General features: G+C 34.8%; 2 protein-coding genes across 3 annotated transcripts; both read left to right on the forward strand.

Moving 5' to 3' along the window:
• Positions 1–1,887: 1,887 nt before the first annotated feature.
• LOC117119011 (neuropilin and tolloid-like protein 2) lies at positions 1,888–11,585 on the forward strand. Of its 2 annotated transcripts, none has more exons than XM_033263786.1 (8): positions 1,888–2,003; positions 3,023–3,181; positions 5,142–5,390; positions 6,297–6,332; positions 7,355–7,497; positions 7,962–8,196; positions 8,669–8,785; positions 9,106–11,585. In XM_033263786.1, the coding sequence occupies exons 2-8, from the start codon at positions 3,094–3,096 to the stop codon at positions 9,573–9,575; spliced, it is 1,338 nt and encodes a 445-aa protein (XP_033119677.1). In that variant the 5' UTR covers positions 1,888–2,003; positions 3,023–3,093; the 3' UTR covers positions 9,576–11,585. The 2 variants fall into 2 exon arrangements, with proteins under 2 accessions (XP_033119677.1, XP_033119678.1); XM_033263787.1 differs by having other exon boundaries at positions 6,300–6,332.
• Positions 11,586–18,260: 6,675 nt separating this feature from the next.
• Positions 18,261–19,209, forward strand: LOC117119037. Its single transcript, XM_033263847.1, has 2 exons — positions 18,261–18,613; positions 19,031–19,209. Exons 1-2 carry the CDS (start codon positions 18,430–18,432, stop codon positions 19,207–19,209), a joined length of 363 nt encoding a protein of 120 aa, XP_033119738.1. The 5' UTR covers positions 18,261–18,429.
• Positions 19,210–19,262: the final 53 nt, after the last annotated feature.

Consider the following 19,262-nt stretch of genomic DNA (forward strand, 5'->3'; position numbering starts at 1 on the left):
AACTCTGAATCATTCGCTCGCTTAGAGATATACATTTTCAAATCTTACGAAACAATTCCTCCTGGGGCTATAAATTACTTTTGGGAGATTTATAAAATGGCTCCACTTAGTTCTGACATCATGTTTTGCTCGATATCTATTTAGCATCTGCTTTGGGAAGATTAGAATGACTTTAGTAAACTCAACTTAATTCTTAGATGGAGTACGAGATCAAACACGCTAATAATAACAGTACCGCCCAATATATTATACAACAGGATCAAAACACCTAAGGAAGGATAAACATTTACAGGTATTAAAACATCTCAATACAAACAGTGATGCAATTTGTTATTAGATAAGAAATGTTTTAATACCGTGGATAGTGACAAAAATAAAATCAAATTAAAAATCTAAAAATCCCTCTACATAAAATGGAATAATCCAGATCTCAATAATGTGCAAATTAAGTACGGTACATGTTAACTTAAAACTTGTATATGCAAGGTCCTTGTATACACATTTATCATAGCTATTCAAATCATTGATAATAACTTAAGCTTAATCAATAAAATAAGAATAAATAAACAAAAAAATGGATTCTAATTTTCTACACAATTATACCAATAATAATATATAGGCCGAATTTTCGATAGGCCTGGTTATTTATACTGTGTGTACAAATATTTTCAGCCCGACTCGGTGTCTCCGTACTGATTGCTTTTTTATTTTGATTTGTTAATTTTTATTTGAAATGTGAAATTGTTCTTACTTGGTAATATTTATTTTTATTGTTTTGCTACATTGTATGTACCACGTAGGCGCCTGTGTGCAAATCTTTTTAAAGTGTCAAATAAACCTGGATAGTGAAATAAAGTTATCCATCTTGCGTTCGTGCATTTATGTTATATGATTAGGTAGGCCTAACGGTAAAGCAGCTGTTCGCACTGTCACACTATCTTTGACAAAACAAAAATGCTGTATGCCCATATATAGTCATGATGTGCCTATATATAGTCATGATGTCACCATAAATTGTTTTTGTCAAAAATATTTGAGTAAAAACATACACATGAAAAATATCGAAAATGTCGTATGTACGTTCTATCACAATTTAATACATTTTACTATTGCACAATTAATATAGCTATAGACCTACCTAATATTTAATATTTTATATTATATTTTATATTGTATTTTATAATATTTAATAATATTTTGAGCACAATTTTGAGCTCTGTGCTCTATTGTTTTAATATATTGATTTGTTATTATTTATTTGGAGTTACAAAATAGTTTGTAATTTTGAATATTCATTTTTAATGTTTTGTTAAATTGGATGCACAATGCCATGAAACTTAACTGCTATTAAAGTGTCTATCCAATAAATTCGAATCTTAATACTTAAGTTGTACATTCGTGTTATGCGTTCGTGTATTTATGTTAATGGTGAGTTAAAAATATGTAGTACGACTTAACGATCTTATGGTACGATTTTCACAATAAGTGGTGCTATTACTCAAATTAAACATAGATCAGGTTCACACTCTAGCCCGAGTATCCGGATCGAGAGCTCGTTATAGCTAACCTTTAGCACCCGTTTTGAGAACGCCCGATCGGTTAGCGCTAACCGCTAGCAGTATCCGTTCTTCTTAGGTAAAATCAACCAATCTTTTCATCTGTAGCGTTTCTACCTTATGAACGTGCTGACTTTTTCAGAGAATGATTTTATAGCTATCGACATAATATTTGTTTGAACAATCTGAAATTGGGCATGCACAACTGATCTGTTCATTTTTTTTATTATTATTGTGTTTGGCCTAATTTATATTTAAATAACGTGTATATGAGTGTGGTCCGTCCACCCGAAACTGAGCATTTTTGCGTCTGTGGTCTTTATTACAGTAATAATGACCAAATGAACACGAATGCAATAACATTCTTTTAAGAAATTTAATATTTTTTACCTATTGCAGCAGTGTTATTCTTACTCTTCTTTCATGGTACAAGTCAGAACGTTGAAGGTAATTAAACTTACTTATCCTAATTACTATTTATTAATTCAAGCATGATAATAAATAATTAATGTAGGAATAATAAACTATTATTTAGTATATTGATTAATTAAAAATTATGAAATAAATAAATATGATTTACATGCTTATTGAAAAGAAAATCATCCTTCAACTCCGGTCATGTGCCTGTGTTGATACATGTCACACGTTTTAATGGGACACACAGCGGCTTACGTAAAATTTCCATTAAGTCGACAGTGACACACGACAGCCTGAGTAATGATCATACCTTGGTAAAGTTACCGATAAATAATTACCATGTTATTGATAACTATGCCCAAGTACTTTACTTGTGGTTTCAACATCAGTAGACAATCAATCAAATTTTATTAACTTCTATGTGAGCATACTGTACATACAAATACAAGTCGTACAATACAGTATATAATAATAATAATAATAATAATAATAATAATAATAATAATAATAATAATAATAATAATAATAATAATAATAATAATAATAATAATAATAATAATACAGGAACTTAATGGTAGAATACAAAAATATACATTTAAAATGACTAAATAGGCCTAATTATTATTTATCGGTAACAAATTAACTTTGGAAAAATATTGTAAGCGCGTTATAAGTAAAAAAATGTCTCACTTTCATCTTTGTCAATTTCGATATTTAAAATTTGACAATCGATTTTATAGCAATGGTTTAAAGTGCCATCATCGAATTAACACAGTTCTTAAATAACATAATAATGTTTAGATGAATGGACCCGCTTAATCCTGTCTCTTGAATGTTGATAATAAGCTCCCACGCAACTACAACTTAAGCATGACGTACCGGTATATGCATGTGTTTGTAGGACATGCGCGTCATGGTCATTGAATAACATGTTCCGATTGGCTAGGTAAGTTTGGAGGTCCATGGTATTGTGGTGTACCGTATTAGAGCTCCACTATTTTGGATGAGAATCAAATATAAATCATATTCAAATTACATGTTTGTTTTAGGAGATGACAACCCGTCAAGCAATTCAGATTTTCCGGAACCAGGGAGTTACCAATTACCACCGTACGTAAGCATGTACGAGGAAATGTCAGGTAACTTTTCTAGTCCTTACTACCCATCAGCTTACATAGAAAACGATGAGGAAGAATATCTCTTTATAGGTGAGTGTAGACATTAGTTTACGTCTATGGACTATCGTAATTTTCCAGGGGTGAAAGTCAGAATCCTTAAAGATAACATGCCTGCCAAGCAAAAATGATTACCGGCCAATTCAATGCCCAACGGCGTATGTGAGCGAAGTGAACATCTAGATATGGATATTTGACGAAGTTTAGTGAATTGTATTAGTTATTTTGTAGCTACTGTAAAATGACTTTATAATTGTTGTATTTTCCCAACAAAGTCGAAGTCGAGATTGCTTCCACGATCAATATGAATTACGGTATTAATTACGTGAGGGGTATCCTTAATAATGGTATAGTATTCCCCTACGAAATCTTTTCTTTTCCCTCCACGGATAAATATTACCCCTGTAGGAGCCCGGAAATGGTACTTCAACAGTGGCGGGTCCAGGAAGTCGAAATAGAGGGGCTCAGAGAGAGACTTGCATATATAGTGTCCACCCGCCTCAGTCCCACCATGTTTGGGGCTTAGGTACGAAAACATATGATTATGTCACCTCTAGATGGCCGAAAATGGTACTCTCAGATTTAAATTTGAATAAAATTTTCTGTTTTCTCCATCTTTTTTTTGGATGATTTTGAAAAATTTAGGGGGGTTGGGGTCCGTGCCGACTGGGTCCCCCTAGAATCCGCCACTGTTTAATGTTTGGCATAGCCTATCATTTTGTTTCACAAATGACTAATTCGTAATGTCAAGCGAAAAGGTTTCGCCACGTCTGTTCTATTGCTTGTTGTTAAGTATAATTAATACTCCGAAAAAGTCCATTTGACTGGGTCAATTTTCCAAAAATATGACTTCCTAAGGCAACAGTGGCGTATCTAGGGGTGTGCGGGGTCCCCCAGTACCCCCCCCCCAAAAAAAATCACGGTCAAGTAGTTAAAAATCACTTAAAATCACCTTATTTTGCGAAATAGCGCCCCTCAATTGGTCATCGAGCCCCCCTCCCCCATCAATTGTGTTAATTTATGGCATACAAGCTTTCTAGGGGTTTTGAGTGATGCTGAACACATATCTGCCGTGTTCCAAGCTCAGAAATGACCGGAAAATGGCTGCCAGATTGTGATATTTGCCATTCTTTATTTTTGGGTCTAGTCTATGATTTGATGTGTCGGGGCATACAGTGACATAATAAAGAGTCAATTTCAGCCACTAGAGCTTGCAGAAATCCAAGATGGCCGCCAAAATGGCCGCTAAATTATAATATTGACCATAACTCTCTTAATATTGCATATAGAAGAGTGTTTTTTTAGTATGATTTGCGATGTTGTTGGGTCATACAGTTGCACCACCAAAAGTCAAATTCACCCAATAGCAGTTGCAGAAGTCTAAGATGGCCGCCCAAAATGGCCGCTACGTATTCCAAATATAAAGTCTATAATGGAGTGAAATATTATGGAGTTTATGGTCAATGTTTGGCAGCCAATTTGGCATATATTTTGGCCGCAGTCTTGGATTTTTTTTATTTGCTATGGGCTGAAATTAGCTGTTGGTGAATAGATTCAAAGACTGTTGGCCTGCGGAATATTATGGGAGTTATGGTCAATATTAAAATTTAACGGTCAGATTTCTGCGACTACTAGTGGCTGAATTTGACTTTTAGTGGTGCCACTATATGCAACTCTTCCAATAGCTATAGATTCAAAAACTGTTGTTCTATGTGGGATATTGTGAAAGTTACGGCAAATATCAATAGTTGGCGGCCATCTTGGATTTGGAGGCTTTCAGGTCATGTTTTAGCTTGGCATACAGCAGAGTGAGTTCAGCACCACTTAAAACCTCTAAAAACTTGTATGCCAACAATTTGTCTCCAGCATTTTAAATAAGCACATTTTTTTTTTCTAATTCTACCTAGTCAAATTTGCCTGACTTTGGCCTTCATTACTTTTTTCCGTCATGATTGTGTATTAATGTAACTTCATAATTTTTTCTCATTTTCAGCCCCAGAAAATCACATCATTCAGTTTTCCTTCCCGACACCTCTTGACATGGAATATTCAGACAATTGCAAGTTCGATAGATTAGAGATCAGAGATGGTAGATTTGGATTCTCGCCACTTCTTGGAAGATTCTGTGGTTCAGGACGTCCTAGGTCCTTCCGAACAACTGGAAGATACGCCTGGGCATATTTTTTAGCCGATACAATGATACATGGAAATGGCTTCCATGCTTTCTATGAATTTATTGAAAGTAAGTCACGTATAAAACAACATTTCTAATACTTAAAAGACAAAAATCAAATAAATTAGTTATCGTAATAATATTGTAATATTATTTATGCACAAATAATCACATCGTGATACGAGTTTTTATGTTTAAATAGGTTTAAATATTACATATAATTTGAGGTCATCAAATTGAAATTTAAAAGAAAACAATTACCCTATTTTATCTAATATTGATACAGCGGTAGTTTGAAATTATCGACTTTGCTTTCTATAATTTAAGCCCTAATTTGAAAGAATATTATGCGGGACTAAAGCCAAGTTTCCATAAAATCGCTAGACTTTTGCTACAGTCTTTTTTGAGTGCAATCGTTACACAGCGACTGCGTAAAGACTACACTGTCTCTATCGCAATCGGTGCACTACGGAGCTGTCAGCATAGGAACGCTACTGTCAGCGACACATATAGGGAAGGCTTCTCTATTCGGCCGACCAGTCAGCGGCGTTGAAACCTCGGCGGTAGCGTGTGGTGTTTTTATGGAAACCTGGCTTAAGTCGATATCATTTACTGTATTATCCACTGGCATTTATTTATTTATTCCGGTATAAAAAAAATTACCAAAACAAGCAGCTCGCAGGTTGAAATTGTTATTTTACACACGCAAAACAAGAAATTTAACTAAAATAAACAATAAAGAAGTACAAAATTATAACTATCAAACGTTTTTTCTTATTCACAAATTTTTCTATGATTTATATTGCTAATGGTAAAAACCGAAAATAAACATCTTTACAATTTAGACTATGGTCATTGGTGTTAATCGCTTAAAGACTTAAGACCTACGGTACTCTGCGCTATCATCATAACCTTAAAAATACCTAAATGAGTTTAAACAGATCAACCATCTCTTTTTAATTTCCTTATTTTTAGCAGACGATCAATCTGTATCCGAACTCCAAGAACCAGGTATTTAGAAACTCATTTTTTTTTTCAAATATTGCATGTCACTAGACAATCCAACAAACATCTCTAATTCCTTCCTTGTACTGCGCTCTGGTAAAATGCTCTTACCAGCATTCTCACATTGCAGGCCCTAAGTAATTTCACGAATGTACTTCTAGGCTCGGCTTAGAAAAGTCCTTTATCCTTTATCTAGAGCAGGGGTGGGCATAAAAATCAGTTGGAGGGCCAAACTGAATTTTTGATTTAAAACCTAGGGCCGCAACCAAATTTTGATTTTTCCAGTGACCTTCCAAAAACCTTCAAGCACTGCTTTTACACCACTTTTTCTTAGTTTTAATGATACTTTTTACATGATCGGTGTCAGGTCGTCAAAAAGGTGTTTTCTATCCAATGTTGCTTGGCGGGCCCAAAAAATAGGGGTTTTTTTTCAATTTCGCGGGCCGCAAAAAATTCTCTGGTGGGCCGCACATTGCCCACCAGTGATCTAGAGAGAAGAATACATTACAACACTAATATAACGCTATTTCATGAAGATCAGAGAGCTCGAAGCGTGAACTACAGTACAGTAGTAACTTTCTTCTTCCCTAAGGGTCTCTTCGTGTCTGAGCTACGCGGTAAACCATTACCAGACTCTTGTCGATAATTAATATATTAATATATCTATTACGCCGCTAACACTAAGAACATAATGCAATAGAGATTTTGCGATCAAGTGTCAGAACTTGTAGTAGCCAATCAAATTTATAATTTTTTTAGCAGTATAACCTTTGTAATACTATATGAGCGTTTTAATAATTCAAGGAATACCTGCCTGTAATGATTGAATTTGATAGTAAAACTCACATGTAATGTCATAATGTGCCTCTGTACTGACGTCATCAAAACGTGTGTATTGCAACTGAAATGTATAATATATAGACCGATATATTATAACTACCTATACATAGAATCCAAGCACATGGTATTTTTGTTATGAATTCACATGCTAGTATTAACGATATTTTCTCTATACATCTGCTTTATAGATTGTGTATTCTCATTATATGAAAAAGACGGTATTATCTCTTCATCAGAGGTCCACACCCTGTATAATATGACAGGATTCCCAATTGAAGCAGACGGCGAACTCGAATGCGTATGGGAAATATTCCTACCAGATTTTTATAAGGTATACTATACGTCGTTATTGGGTACGGTACGGAACTAATTTGTAATACCAAAAATGGAATAAATATATTATTTTTAATGATAAGGCCAAAAAAATGAATTGTTTGTTTGTTTGCCCTTCTCCACCCGCCCTTAACTCACTGAAAATGATAGGGACGGAAAAACTATTAAAAAAAAATTCCACCTGCCCCTTTTTATCAGTTAAAAAAAAACAAAAATGGGTAAACAAACAATTCATTTTTTTAGGCCTAATAGCATTAATAATAAAAATAGTGATGATGATGATGACAATGATCATAATGATAATGATGCTGATGATTATGATGTTGATTGTGATGATGATGATGATGATAATGAGGGGAAAATAATGATGATGAAGAGATGATGATTAAGATGTTTTGTTGGTAGTGGTGGCGATGATGATGTAAGCCAAGCGCTTCCTAATTTGTTGTTCTTTTTTAACAGATTCTATTCAAATTCGACGTGTTCAACCTTAGGAGACCTCACAGTTGCACCGATAATTCTATAACACTGTACGAAAGAGTAAGCAGTGACGACATCAGTTATCAGAGAGTTCAATACTGCAGTACGTCTGCGCCATATGTAGCTATGATAACAAATCTGGCATATGTCAGATTTAAAGCTAAGGGTGTCGGTAGACGAAGTTCGTTCAGGATAATATATACAGCGTACAGAGATGGTAAGACTTATCAAATGTTATGGCACGCCAAAACGGACATAATCTGGGCAGAGTCTGTTCTAAGAGAATCTGCATGTCCGTCTTGGCGTGCTATACAATATCGTGTCAAATTCACCGTCATGGACTTATTATCTTATTTATTGTCTGTTTCTAAGACTGCCAGACTGACTATTCACGGGTTTGATTTTAATAGTCCCCAGGCCATCGCGTTACTACAGGCTGATAAGAGCGGTTATGATGATGCCGATGACGATATTCGACAGTAAGGTGCTAATATGAAAAAATACGTTTGAAATTTAATTAAGTCAGTCATCGCTACCACGAAGTTTTTTTATAAGTTTATACCGGATCTAATCCTAATGTCACTTTAATTTATAATATTTATGTAAACAGACGATCACCAAAAACTTTAGTTGATTTGAAAATTACGACACAATTCATTTTTATGACGTCGTCATTTTTTCCTTCACAGCACCTTGTAATGAAACGTTAACATTTCCTTGTGACGATGAAATATGTCTTGATAAAGAGCTTGCATGTAACGGAATTGTCGATTGTCTCAAACTACCAAGAGATGAACAAAACTGTGGTAAGTCATTTCTCAATTCCGCTTTACAATATTTTCACGAATTATTTTGTCAATTTCAAAGTAACTAGTTTCTTTAAAATTAGCATTGTGTTTCTTACAACAAAAAATGTTGGTACCGGTTTTGCGGGTAGCAAATATGTGTGTGTGTGTGTGTGTGGGTTTATATACAATATTATAATAATATAACGTGCCAATTATTAATCAAGGCACCAAGTAAATAATGAAAATCTTTTTGTATGTGTGTACGTCTGTATGTATCTTTTAGTCATTTTTTCAGTCAACCTATGTTGTAATCTCTGGTGTTTTTTCTGTCTCCACAGACGCAGCCCAAAGCAAACACTTTTTTGAAAAGGTAGACACAATGCTCGGCTGCATGATTGGGGTAATCAGTGTCGTCATTGTTATTACACTCTGTTTTGTTTGTCGCCATTCCGTTCTTAAAACTAGGAAAAAAGCTGTATTGAGAGAAAAAGAGAGAAAGACTAACGAGCAAAACTTCCGAAATACTAGTTTCCTAATGGACACAGACGAAGACCCTATTCCGGGATCCAGGAGCCGCCATCAGCAAGGAGACTATTTTGCTTTGACCTCTAACCCCGTATCCAACGGAATTCAGACAGTTCAAAGTGCATTCACATACGAGACAATGAATGGTGATCCTATACCACGTGACAATAATCTTACGACTATGAAAAAGAAAATACCAAACAAATCCACACATCAAGTACAACTGCACGGTTCTGATAAACCGCCTAGATATGAGACTCTAACCTATGAACCGCCGATATGAGTCGATTGTTGTCCAGCTATAATGAGATATAAAATAACGAGGAAACCAATAATGATTAGGTACCATGGAGTATGATAATGATATAGCTTTATAACACGTGTCATTCCTTTTTCTAAACTTGCAACCAATGGGAGTATTGCGTTGAATATCACAAATTCAACCTATCATGACGGATGAGAAAGTAACGGTGTCATGGCACATAAGACTCGGTTCACACTAGATCCGATTTGACGCAAAAAAAAACAGGCTACATGAACGTTGCTTTTGTTCGATGCGTTTTAATTGCTCTATGCGAACATCCTCAACAATTACTAAAAGTGCATGAAGCAGGTAGGAAACGGAGGGACAATAAATTGAACACCAAATGTACCTGGAAGAAGACATACTGATGCACTAATTATGACATTACAGTTCGCCCTCCAATTCGAGACCACCCTTGGGACCTGAAAATTTGGGGTGGTCTCGGGGTTGGTCTCCAATTAGAGGGCTAGCTTGGTGTTAAAAGGTTGAAGATTGTTATTTGGGTATTTGGAAAAGTGGTCTCGAATTGGAGGGTGCACTGTATTAATACTATAAATGTATGAATGTATGTATTATCGAAAACATCTCTCATACGAAGGAATACATTCTTCCGGAGGTTATGTAATCTTAGGAAATATGCGGCGGTACGACTGTGGTACGACAAATCGAACTCCGCTTCCTGTGAACGACGACGCCGTCTCCTGATTGTCGATGCCGTCTCCTGATTGTCGATGACAATCCGAACGGATCGTCATTAAAACGATCCGTTGGGCGTGCGTCGTGGTGTTGCGTTCTCCCTAGAGTCGCGTCGGCCGTCGACCGTGGGGAGCAGCGAGTCTCCGGTTTAAAAGATGTATATTTTGAGAAACTGTCTGTCATCTTGCATTGTATGGGGCAGCGTATAGGGATCGAATGTTTAAACAACAAAAATTAAAAGAAAATTAGATATTTTAAAAAATGTACATAGATTCTACAACGTACAGTGTATATAATAATACCATATAGTTGACCATTTTTATAATTAATATTCGAGTTTTAATATTGAGTAAAATTGGTCAAAATCTATTTTTCAGCACCCAATTTTGTGGTTTTTGTTATCTATTGTATTGTATTTCGTAAGGCTAGATGAAACAAATATATGGCGGTGTATCGCCAACGACGGCTAAAATTACCCCCGACGCAGATGGACGCTGTAACCAACACGTTACACGTGGGAGGGATAGGGCTTTGAACAAGCTAAGCCGGCACATGAGGTTATTACAACGCTCAATCAACTAGCAAATGATGAAGCGTAAGATAGATTTTGGTATATGCGGGCTAATAGATTTCGATTATGTCTTTTATGCAAGACACAAGAATGCAATTGTAATAATATAGGCCTACCGAAGTAAATTTGGAACAAAAATCCATTAGTAATTACTTATTGTGAGTTAGCTAGGTATATGTGAATAAGCATAAGTAACTATCATCGTTTATACGTCAGGCTGGCTAGAATCAAGTGAAGTTTCAGCAAATAATTTAGTCCAGTTTATTATTATTTAGGTCTAAGCCTATATATTTTATATATTTCTGTAATCAAACAAATAACATATTTTTTGCCATAAATGAGGTTTTAAATATTTAATTTAATCCAAAGGTATAATCATTATCATTGTTAAAATTTACTAATCGAGTAATGAAAATGACAAATGGGCAGTTCCGCTAAGCCCCGCCCCTTGGATATTGTTGTTAAGGTCACACAAAACGGCAGCTGTAACGAGTTTTGTATGTCTTTGTGGGACATGTGCGTCTTCCTCGTCTGATGAATATACGTTCTGATTCCTTAATTGCTTGATTAAAACTCACTGGAAAGGTCCATTTCGATATACCGAATAAATAAATGGGGAAACTAGAGTTCTTGTTACACGATTAACAATGTCAAATACTAATGTTGTATTATTTTTAGTATTTAAGTTAGAAATACATTAAAGGATAAAACAAGAAATCATATGCTCTGACCAATTATTTTTTATCATTACAAGTCGTATTTTGACAAAGATCCAGTATGATAACATGACCATTTTTAACATCATAGACAATTTTCATTATGATGAAAATGTGTATACACATTAAGTATCATATACATTCAGTATCATATACATCACATTAAGTATCAGTCCAAATTCCTATTAGAGTGAATCATTTCTCATGCGCGGGAAAAGAGAGAATACTATAGGGGGCGCATCACTCTGTTTACAAAGCATACCAAGACTAATTGGTGAAACAATATAACATGGGGATGAAATATTGCGTGCATTATCTTAATGGACCTACCAAATTTTATATGATTTCTTTGTACAACATAATGTGTAATATTTTCTGTATGCTACCCTCTACAGTAATATTCATAACTGTCCCTAACACAGAGGGCGTTATACAATGTGCCGATTGCGAATTTGCGTAACGTAGGATAGTTTGGTAAAATCTCATGAATTATTCAACAAAATAAAGTAAATAACAGCAGCACTTTTGAGACTAACAATATATAATTTATTCTCTAGCTTTCGTCCACACAGTGGACTTCATCAGGAGACTATACAAATGAGATAAGCAACAATTATAATATATAACTGAAATAATGGAGGCGGTCCTAAAACAACAAAGAATGGTGTACAAAGTAAGTACAAGTCTGCCGAAATAAGCAATCTAAATAAACAGTATTAAAAGAACAAAAGATCATTAATAAGAAACTGTGGGAAATAGCATACAGAATAAGTCTATGTCAAAGTCAATGATAAAAACAGTAAATAGGTAGTAAATACAGTAAGGTAACTATGAGACAAAAATAAGTTAATAATAAGGCAGCTATAGAAATATAAAAATATACATACAATGATGAGAAATAATTATTGACGGTAATGTGCGAGGAATCCTCGATCAATGTTAAGGCCTGTAGTATCAGAACAAATGCGGTTGTAGTATGCAAAATGATTAGCTACAGGTTTTTGGGTGAGTTTGTGTTTGATGTCATGTTTATGACCATTAATCCGTTGTCTTAGTTTTTTTCCAGTTTGTCCGATGTAGAGAGCATTAGGGCAAATATTGCATGATATAGCATATATTAGGTTGGATGACATGCAGTTGTAAGTGCCTTTTATGTTGAAATTATTATCATTAGGTCCTTTGACAATGTTACTGGATTTGATATGAGGACAAAGTTTGCATGTCCTAGTATTGCAAGGGAATGTGCCATTGTTGCTGTTAGTGGGAAGTTTACTTTTAACTAAATGTTGTTTCAGATTAGGGGGCTGTTTACAGGCAATGACAGGTTTGTCTTTAAAAATATCATTGAGGGCTTTGTCATGTAGGACGGGCTGTAGATCATCTATGATGCGCTTGAGGGGTTTGTTGAGTGATGGGTGATACGTAGTTACAAGCGGTTAGAGGATGTCTTTTCGTTGTATTGCAGTAGGTCTTGGCGTGGTATACGCTTAGCTTTCTCTATCTGTTTGAAAACTACTTGTGTGTCATGGTCATTGGTCTTAAATGTGTTAGCTAGTTCTGTTAAATGATTATCTCTGTCTGTAGTATCAGAACAAATGCGATTGCAACCGCAACCAGGAACTATGCACATGTGCTTTAAACGCATGTAAAATGAGTGTCTTTCGAATTTGTGAGATAACTGATGTGTTGTGAGTGAATTTAATTATCTTACCTTATCTTATTTAATTATTTTGTCTTGGCATCATATAAGATGCAATCGATTGGTATCGTGTCAGAATCGAGTTTCGTAGTCCTAATATCGTTAATTGAACAACTATTGCAGACAAATAATATTTGTGTATTTTCAGACTGAAAGTAAATGTATTTACTGTAACTTCAGAATCTATATTATCAATCACTTGTTTTATTCTTGCATTGATTCAACAAGACGTGACAAAGAAAAGTGTGCCGTCCAATCAAAATCGAACACTCGGTCACTCGCGGTGCACAGAACAGTTGATCACTGAGGCTGCCACAGACTTGAAAACAGTGCATGCGCAAAATACGTTCTGTAAGGATGCTTATGAATAATTCATTAGATTTTACCAAACTATCCTACGTTACGCAAATTCGCGTGTCGATTGTCACAGATAGGAAATTGAGCGATTAAATGGTAGTGTAATAATTCAAATTAAACACAACAAACGTGTATCAACTCATTTCGCACCTTTATTGATGAGCTAGCAGACGACTCCGATCCTTGTTGAGAACTTACAGGCCTAAATAAGGATCGTTGTGGGTTTTTTTAAACACTATGCATTATTGCGCGACACCATTTAGCCTAAAATGATAGTTTCCAATAAAATAATAAATGAAAATGACACGTGTATTAGGAAGATTAATTATTTTCAATTAATTTGAAATTAAGAAAAATACAACAACTAGATATAGCTGTTATAATCTCATTCTTATAATCAAAATATTATTCTTTTGACTGCGCGTAATTTACTCTACGAAAATGGTCTATGGTTTATAGGAGAGCGATATTAGAATTGAGTGAGGTTGGGAAGGTACATTTTGAAAAGAGAAGTTGGTGTAATTGGAGGGGAATAATGTGAGAGGCAGCAATGTTGGCAATGCCAGACAATGCTGCCTCTCAACCAGTGTGACCACTGCTTTGGTATTTACCCAAGATCTTGGGTATTTTGACTTGGTCTTAGGTTCTTGGGTATTCCGTTCAAATCCTTGGGTATTTTATTTTTACAAATAAAATTAAATATTTTCGTCATAGAGGAAGAATTAAGAAGTAACAAAGTATGTCAGTCCATTCAAGTAAGCAAAACTCAACGAAGTGCACATAACATTGTTAATTGACGGTTAAGTGCTATAAACATGGGTTCATAATTGTTTATTTGTGATTTGCTTTGCCATTGATCTTACCTAATTAATGCATTACATAATAAAACTTGATCATTGATCTACTGATAACACTGGCCGACTGAGGGCGTATTTTTCTATCTGTATTATCACCTCATGAATATTAATTAATTTTACTAATTAACTCAAACAATTACAATAAAAAATGCGAAAAACACGGGTTTTTTTTCAAATTTTAATGCATTTTCAGGAAGCTTGGGTAATTTTGGGCAATTTATGCTGAATCTTGGGTAATTTCGACCCAGTCATTGGGTACTGTATATCAAAAATTGTGAGTGGTCACGCTGCTCTCAACTAGGTGTTCAGGACAAGTAGGTGTGTCATGGTCAGAGGAGTGGGGTTTTGTGGGAGGGTATGTGTACTTTTGGAGTAGTTGATTCCGCATCAACACATCACCAATACTATACGGTAGTTAAAATGAAGCTTCAACAATCCTATTTACAAAATTGAAAATTATACAAAACGGCGCAAATAGAGTTGCTATTCCCAATATACAGTTCATTTCGACAATTTTCAGGCATATACTACTAGAGAATAAGAAAGGTTCTGTAGTCGGGGTGCAGGGCAAAGACCTTGGGGAAAAAATGCAGACTTGATGATGGTAGTGTAATTTGGAGGAGATCAGGGCTCCACTGTTTTTGTTTTAAAGATGCTCGGAAATGTGCTTTCCTGCCTCTGGTCAATGTGATGGGGTAGGCCTCATGTATATTCACAAGACCAGTTTAAGATATTTTTCTTCTTAAAATTATGCTAAATTTGCCAAAATTATGCCTAGCACATACTAGATGCATGCTAAAAGTATCTAAATTATGCCGAAAAGCATAATTATGAAAAGTCTTTCTTTATTTATTTTTATTTATTTCAACACTATTTTGTGAGGGTGGTCCATCAAGGATGAGTTGATACAATTAGAACAGAAGTATAAAAATTAAACTAGATCTTTAACATAAACAAAGTAATTAAATTAAAGCAGGAAAAAACAATTAAAAAAAAATAATAATAAAGAAATAATAATAATAAAATTCAGAAAAAAGCATATATAGGCCTACAGTATATACATAAGCCTTTATAAAATAATGATTTAAGGAAAACATTAAAGCAAGAAAAAAAAAACAAAAAGGAAAAAATAAAATTGACACATTAGACAGAAAAATAATTGAAATAACAAATTAATCTAAAAGAATTAACAAGAAGATAATTAATTAAACTAACATAAATAGAAAAATTTAAAATAAAAGATAAATAATTTACTATACAAAACAGAACAAAATCAAGATTAAAAAAAATATTGCAACAAGAAATGGCCACAAGGAAATAGTCTGGTCACTATGAGCTAAACTGATTACCACCCTTTTAAACCATCACCTTCTCGAGGTGAAAAAGGGTCGATCAAGGGTCAGGCTCAAATTTTATGGATCATACAGGCTTATAGAATGTTAAAAGGTAACGTGCATAGAGCAGGCCTACCGGTAACACCATATCGTTTACAACATTAAGTGCAGATACCTTTATAAATCCTAGAGCACGCTAAGTCATGTTGATAATAATATTTAATGATTTGTTTCAATGACAAAGAAAGTACACGAGTTCATACGATATTGTAGCCTAATTATAATTGCAAGTACCATAAATGCTCGAACAAGCGCCGCTCTCGAATAAGCGCTGCATTAAACGTAACGTTTTACGCTAAGAGCCGCTCTCGAATAAGCGCCGCGGCGATCGTAGTTATAATAACTGTGTGCAATGAAATACAGTACTTTGAGAAACAGGGTTTCTTACAATTTATACAGTGCTAAAATAAATAAATAACACATTTGAGACACAAGTATTTCTTTAAACGTTTATTTACGATGACGTAGGACCATGATAGTCCTACCGGGAATACGTCATATAAATAACATGGGAACGGGCATGGAAAGCGCCACGCCAGTACAGTAGAAAACCTCCTTTGCAATACCCTTATTTAGGGGACGGGGATACTTTTTGAGTGTGCAAAATGGTCAAATCTATACAATTTCACCACTATTAAGGGGACAATTTTTTTATTGTATCAAAACAACTACAGTAGTCACAAAATAAGAGAAAAATCATTCAAATTTATATTTTGACACATTTTGAGCAATAAACTTTAAGACCAAACCAGAATTTTTCCATCTTAGAAGGGGAATTGGATGCCTAGTGCAAGTTTTATTTCGTATAAATAAAATCTTGTCAATTTTGACCATTAACCATGGACATTTCTTGTTTTTGTGTATTTTGATATAGGATTCTAATCTATCCAGACAGCCTGTACCCTGATTTCTGGTAACATCTATTAATAGCATTCCTTGTGCATCCAATAGCACTGGCGTATTTGAAGGGGATCAGGGGGTCCTGACACCCCACTTGGGCAAAATGAAATTTAAATAAAAAATAAAATAATATAACAAAATAATAATAATAATAATAAAAAATTTATAGACCCCTACTTTTTTCAAAATTTTCCCAGTGTAGGACCCCGATCTCCCTTTCTTTTTGGGGGTTTATCGATTCATGGAAAATGAATATGTACCCGGTATGTAAACCTTGAATTTTGAAGAACTTAAAAGTCATTAGACACTTCAGAAGTCTGGAAAGCTCATTTCCCGCCATCTAGGAATCAACATTTTCCCGGGGTAAGACCCCACCCCTTTCTTTTTGACCCCCCGCCCCCGTAAATTTCAACCCAGATCCGCCACTGAATAGAAAGCTCAACATTTAAAAAAAAGAGTATTTGCTCATTAAAATAGCACTCGAATAAAGGAACAATATCGGGAACATACACACATTTTGTAGTTTTAATTTACATATCTGTTAATTTAATTTCTTAAATGAATTATTTTTTACATTGCAAATTATTGTTATAAATTAGTTATAATTAAACTGTAACTCATTCTTAGGTCAATTAAAATAAAGTTTTAAGAACATGCCAAAAACCCCTACTTAGAGGACAATTTCACGTTTTTGGTTAGTGTCTATTAATGGGACACCTTTTTTGGTCCCGAAGTGTCCCTTAATATATGGGTTCTACTGTATTTTTCTAACAAGCGCTGCTCCTCAAATAAGTGCCGCGCTCGAATAAGCGCCGCACTCAAAGCCTCCAAAAAATGTTTAAGCGCCATGGCGTTTAATCGAGCATTTACGTACGCCTAAGATATATTTGCATTAAAACTGGGGGAAACCCTAAAAGGAAGATAAAGATGGATAAAGTAAGAGTAAATTCCTCTCTGAAAAAGGTAAACATGGATAAACATAGGATGGTGTTACGATAGTAATAAAACTCAACAATACTCAAAATACACTTGCAGAAAATGTGCTGGTTAATAATGTTTTTCTGGCCTACCCTCTTATTAGGAAATGTAAACAATATCGACATTAATGGTTTTGTATGTTTCTACCATAATTTGTTTGTTGATATAATATCATATAAAGATGAAATTTGTTTATAATTAACTTGGTTTGTTGTTCTGTAGGCCTAATATTGGTGATAGAATGGTGTCTCTGTTCAATTTTAAATAGGGAGAGATGAGCACTGCTTTTCCTATCAGAACGTCTGCAGAAACATAAATTAGTTATAGTTAAATATATTTCCTCCATGGTTAATAACTTCCAAGTATTATGTAACTTCAGCGAGAACCGATTCCCGCCTCCTTTCTTTGATTAACCAATGACAGTATTGTATATGTACTTGCTGGAAGCTGATTGGTTTTGCTTCTGATTAAAGTACCGATAGAGCGATAAAAAGCCATCATCGTCACCACAGTGAAAGTTTAACAACTCAAACAGAAACTAAGTTTTAATAAGGGACTAATTGGTCACCTGTGATCTAACTGGGACAATTTAGTAATGATCATGATTATAGGCTAAACTCACTGTTGAATGCCGCGTTCATTTCCGTTCTAAGGTCAGATTCGTGATGGGTGCATTCTACCAGCTGATGTTTCTTCTCTGCACCCTTCGTGAAGTGGCTGTAGTAGGGATAAGTCTACCAGGAAGTGCCCAAGTCGGTGACCTGTTTAGGCCTAGTCCGCGGGGTGAATTGGAATCGCAATGTAACGTCGAGTTAAAACAACTTTTTGAGAACTTTACAAATACTTTCGGTAGGTAAATCATTTATTATTACTTGCCCGTGTTAACGCATGATCTGAGTGGGAATAATGTATAAACAAGTATACCAACATGAGAGTTGGAACCAGTGGCGGATCAAGAAGGAATTTGAAATAGAGAGGGACTTTCACAGATGGACGGTCTATATACTTCCTTCAGACCCACCATGGCTGGGGCTGAGGAAAGAAAATTTATGATTATTGCACCTCTAGAAGCCGGAAATGGCACTCTTAGACTCATTGAATAGAATTTTCTTTTTTTCTCATTTTAGGGGGCCCAGGCTGGCTGGGCCCCATGAATCCACCACTGGGAACTATTCTATAGCTAGATCTAAATCAGATACTTCTTTTTTAGACTTTGACTTTAAAAAGTTTATAAAATATTTTCTTTGAGTTACTGAAACATTTCAGCTTATGATGCAATGGGAAAAGTACCATCCGGCGTGTTGGTTGGCAACTGGGCTTCACTTGGACACTTTGACGAATGTCGATCTATAGAGGGGTTCAAGTACTGTTTAGCTGATGTATATACTTCAATAAATGAAACAGAAATGGTAATGAACTCTTTAAGCAAACTCATTGTATGTTAGACTAATTATTTGATAATTGATATAATATATAGTTTTTTTTATATGTATATATA

Source organism: Anneissia japonica, unplaced genomic scaffold, assembly GCF_011630105.1.
Source record: "Anneissia japonica isolate Jap-2015-1 unplaced genomic scaffold, ASM1163010v1 scaffold1826_len1998817_cov189, whole genome shotgun sequence".
Lineage (NCBI taxonomy): Eukaryota > Metazoa > Echinodermata > Crinoidea > Comatulida > Comatulidae > Anneissia > Anneissia japonica.

Excerpts from the sequence above, each read along its gene's own strand:
- LOC117119011 (XM_033263786.1), top strand. The coding sequence starts at position 3,094 with ATGTACGAGGAAATGTCAGGTAACTTTTCTAGTCCTTACTACCCATCA. Across the intron at positions 3,182-5,141 it reads GGAAGAATATCTCTTTATAG|CCCCAGAAAATCACATCATT; the intron begins GTGAGTGTAGAC and ends TCTCATTTTCAG. Across the intron at positions 8,786-9,105 it reads AAGAGATGAACAAAACTGTG|ACGCAGCCCAAAGCAAACAC; the intron begins GTAAGTCATTTC and ends CTGTCTCCACAG.
- LOC117119037 (XM_033263847.1), top strand. The coding sequence starts at position 18,430 with ATGGGTGCATTCTACCAGCTGATGTTTCTTCTCTGCACCCTTCGTGAA. Across the intron at positions 18,614-19,030 it reads GAACTTTACAAATACTTTCG|CTTATGATGCAATGGGAAAA; the intron begins GTAGGTAAATCA and ends GAAACATTTCAG.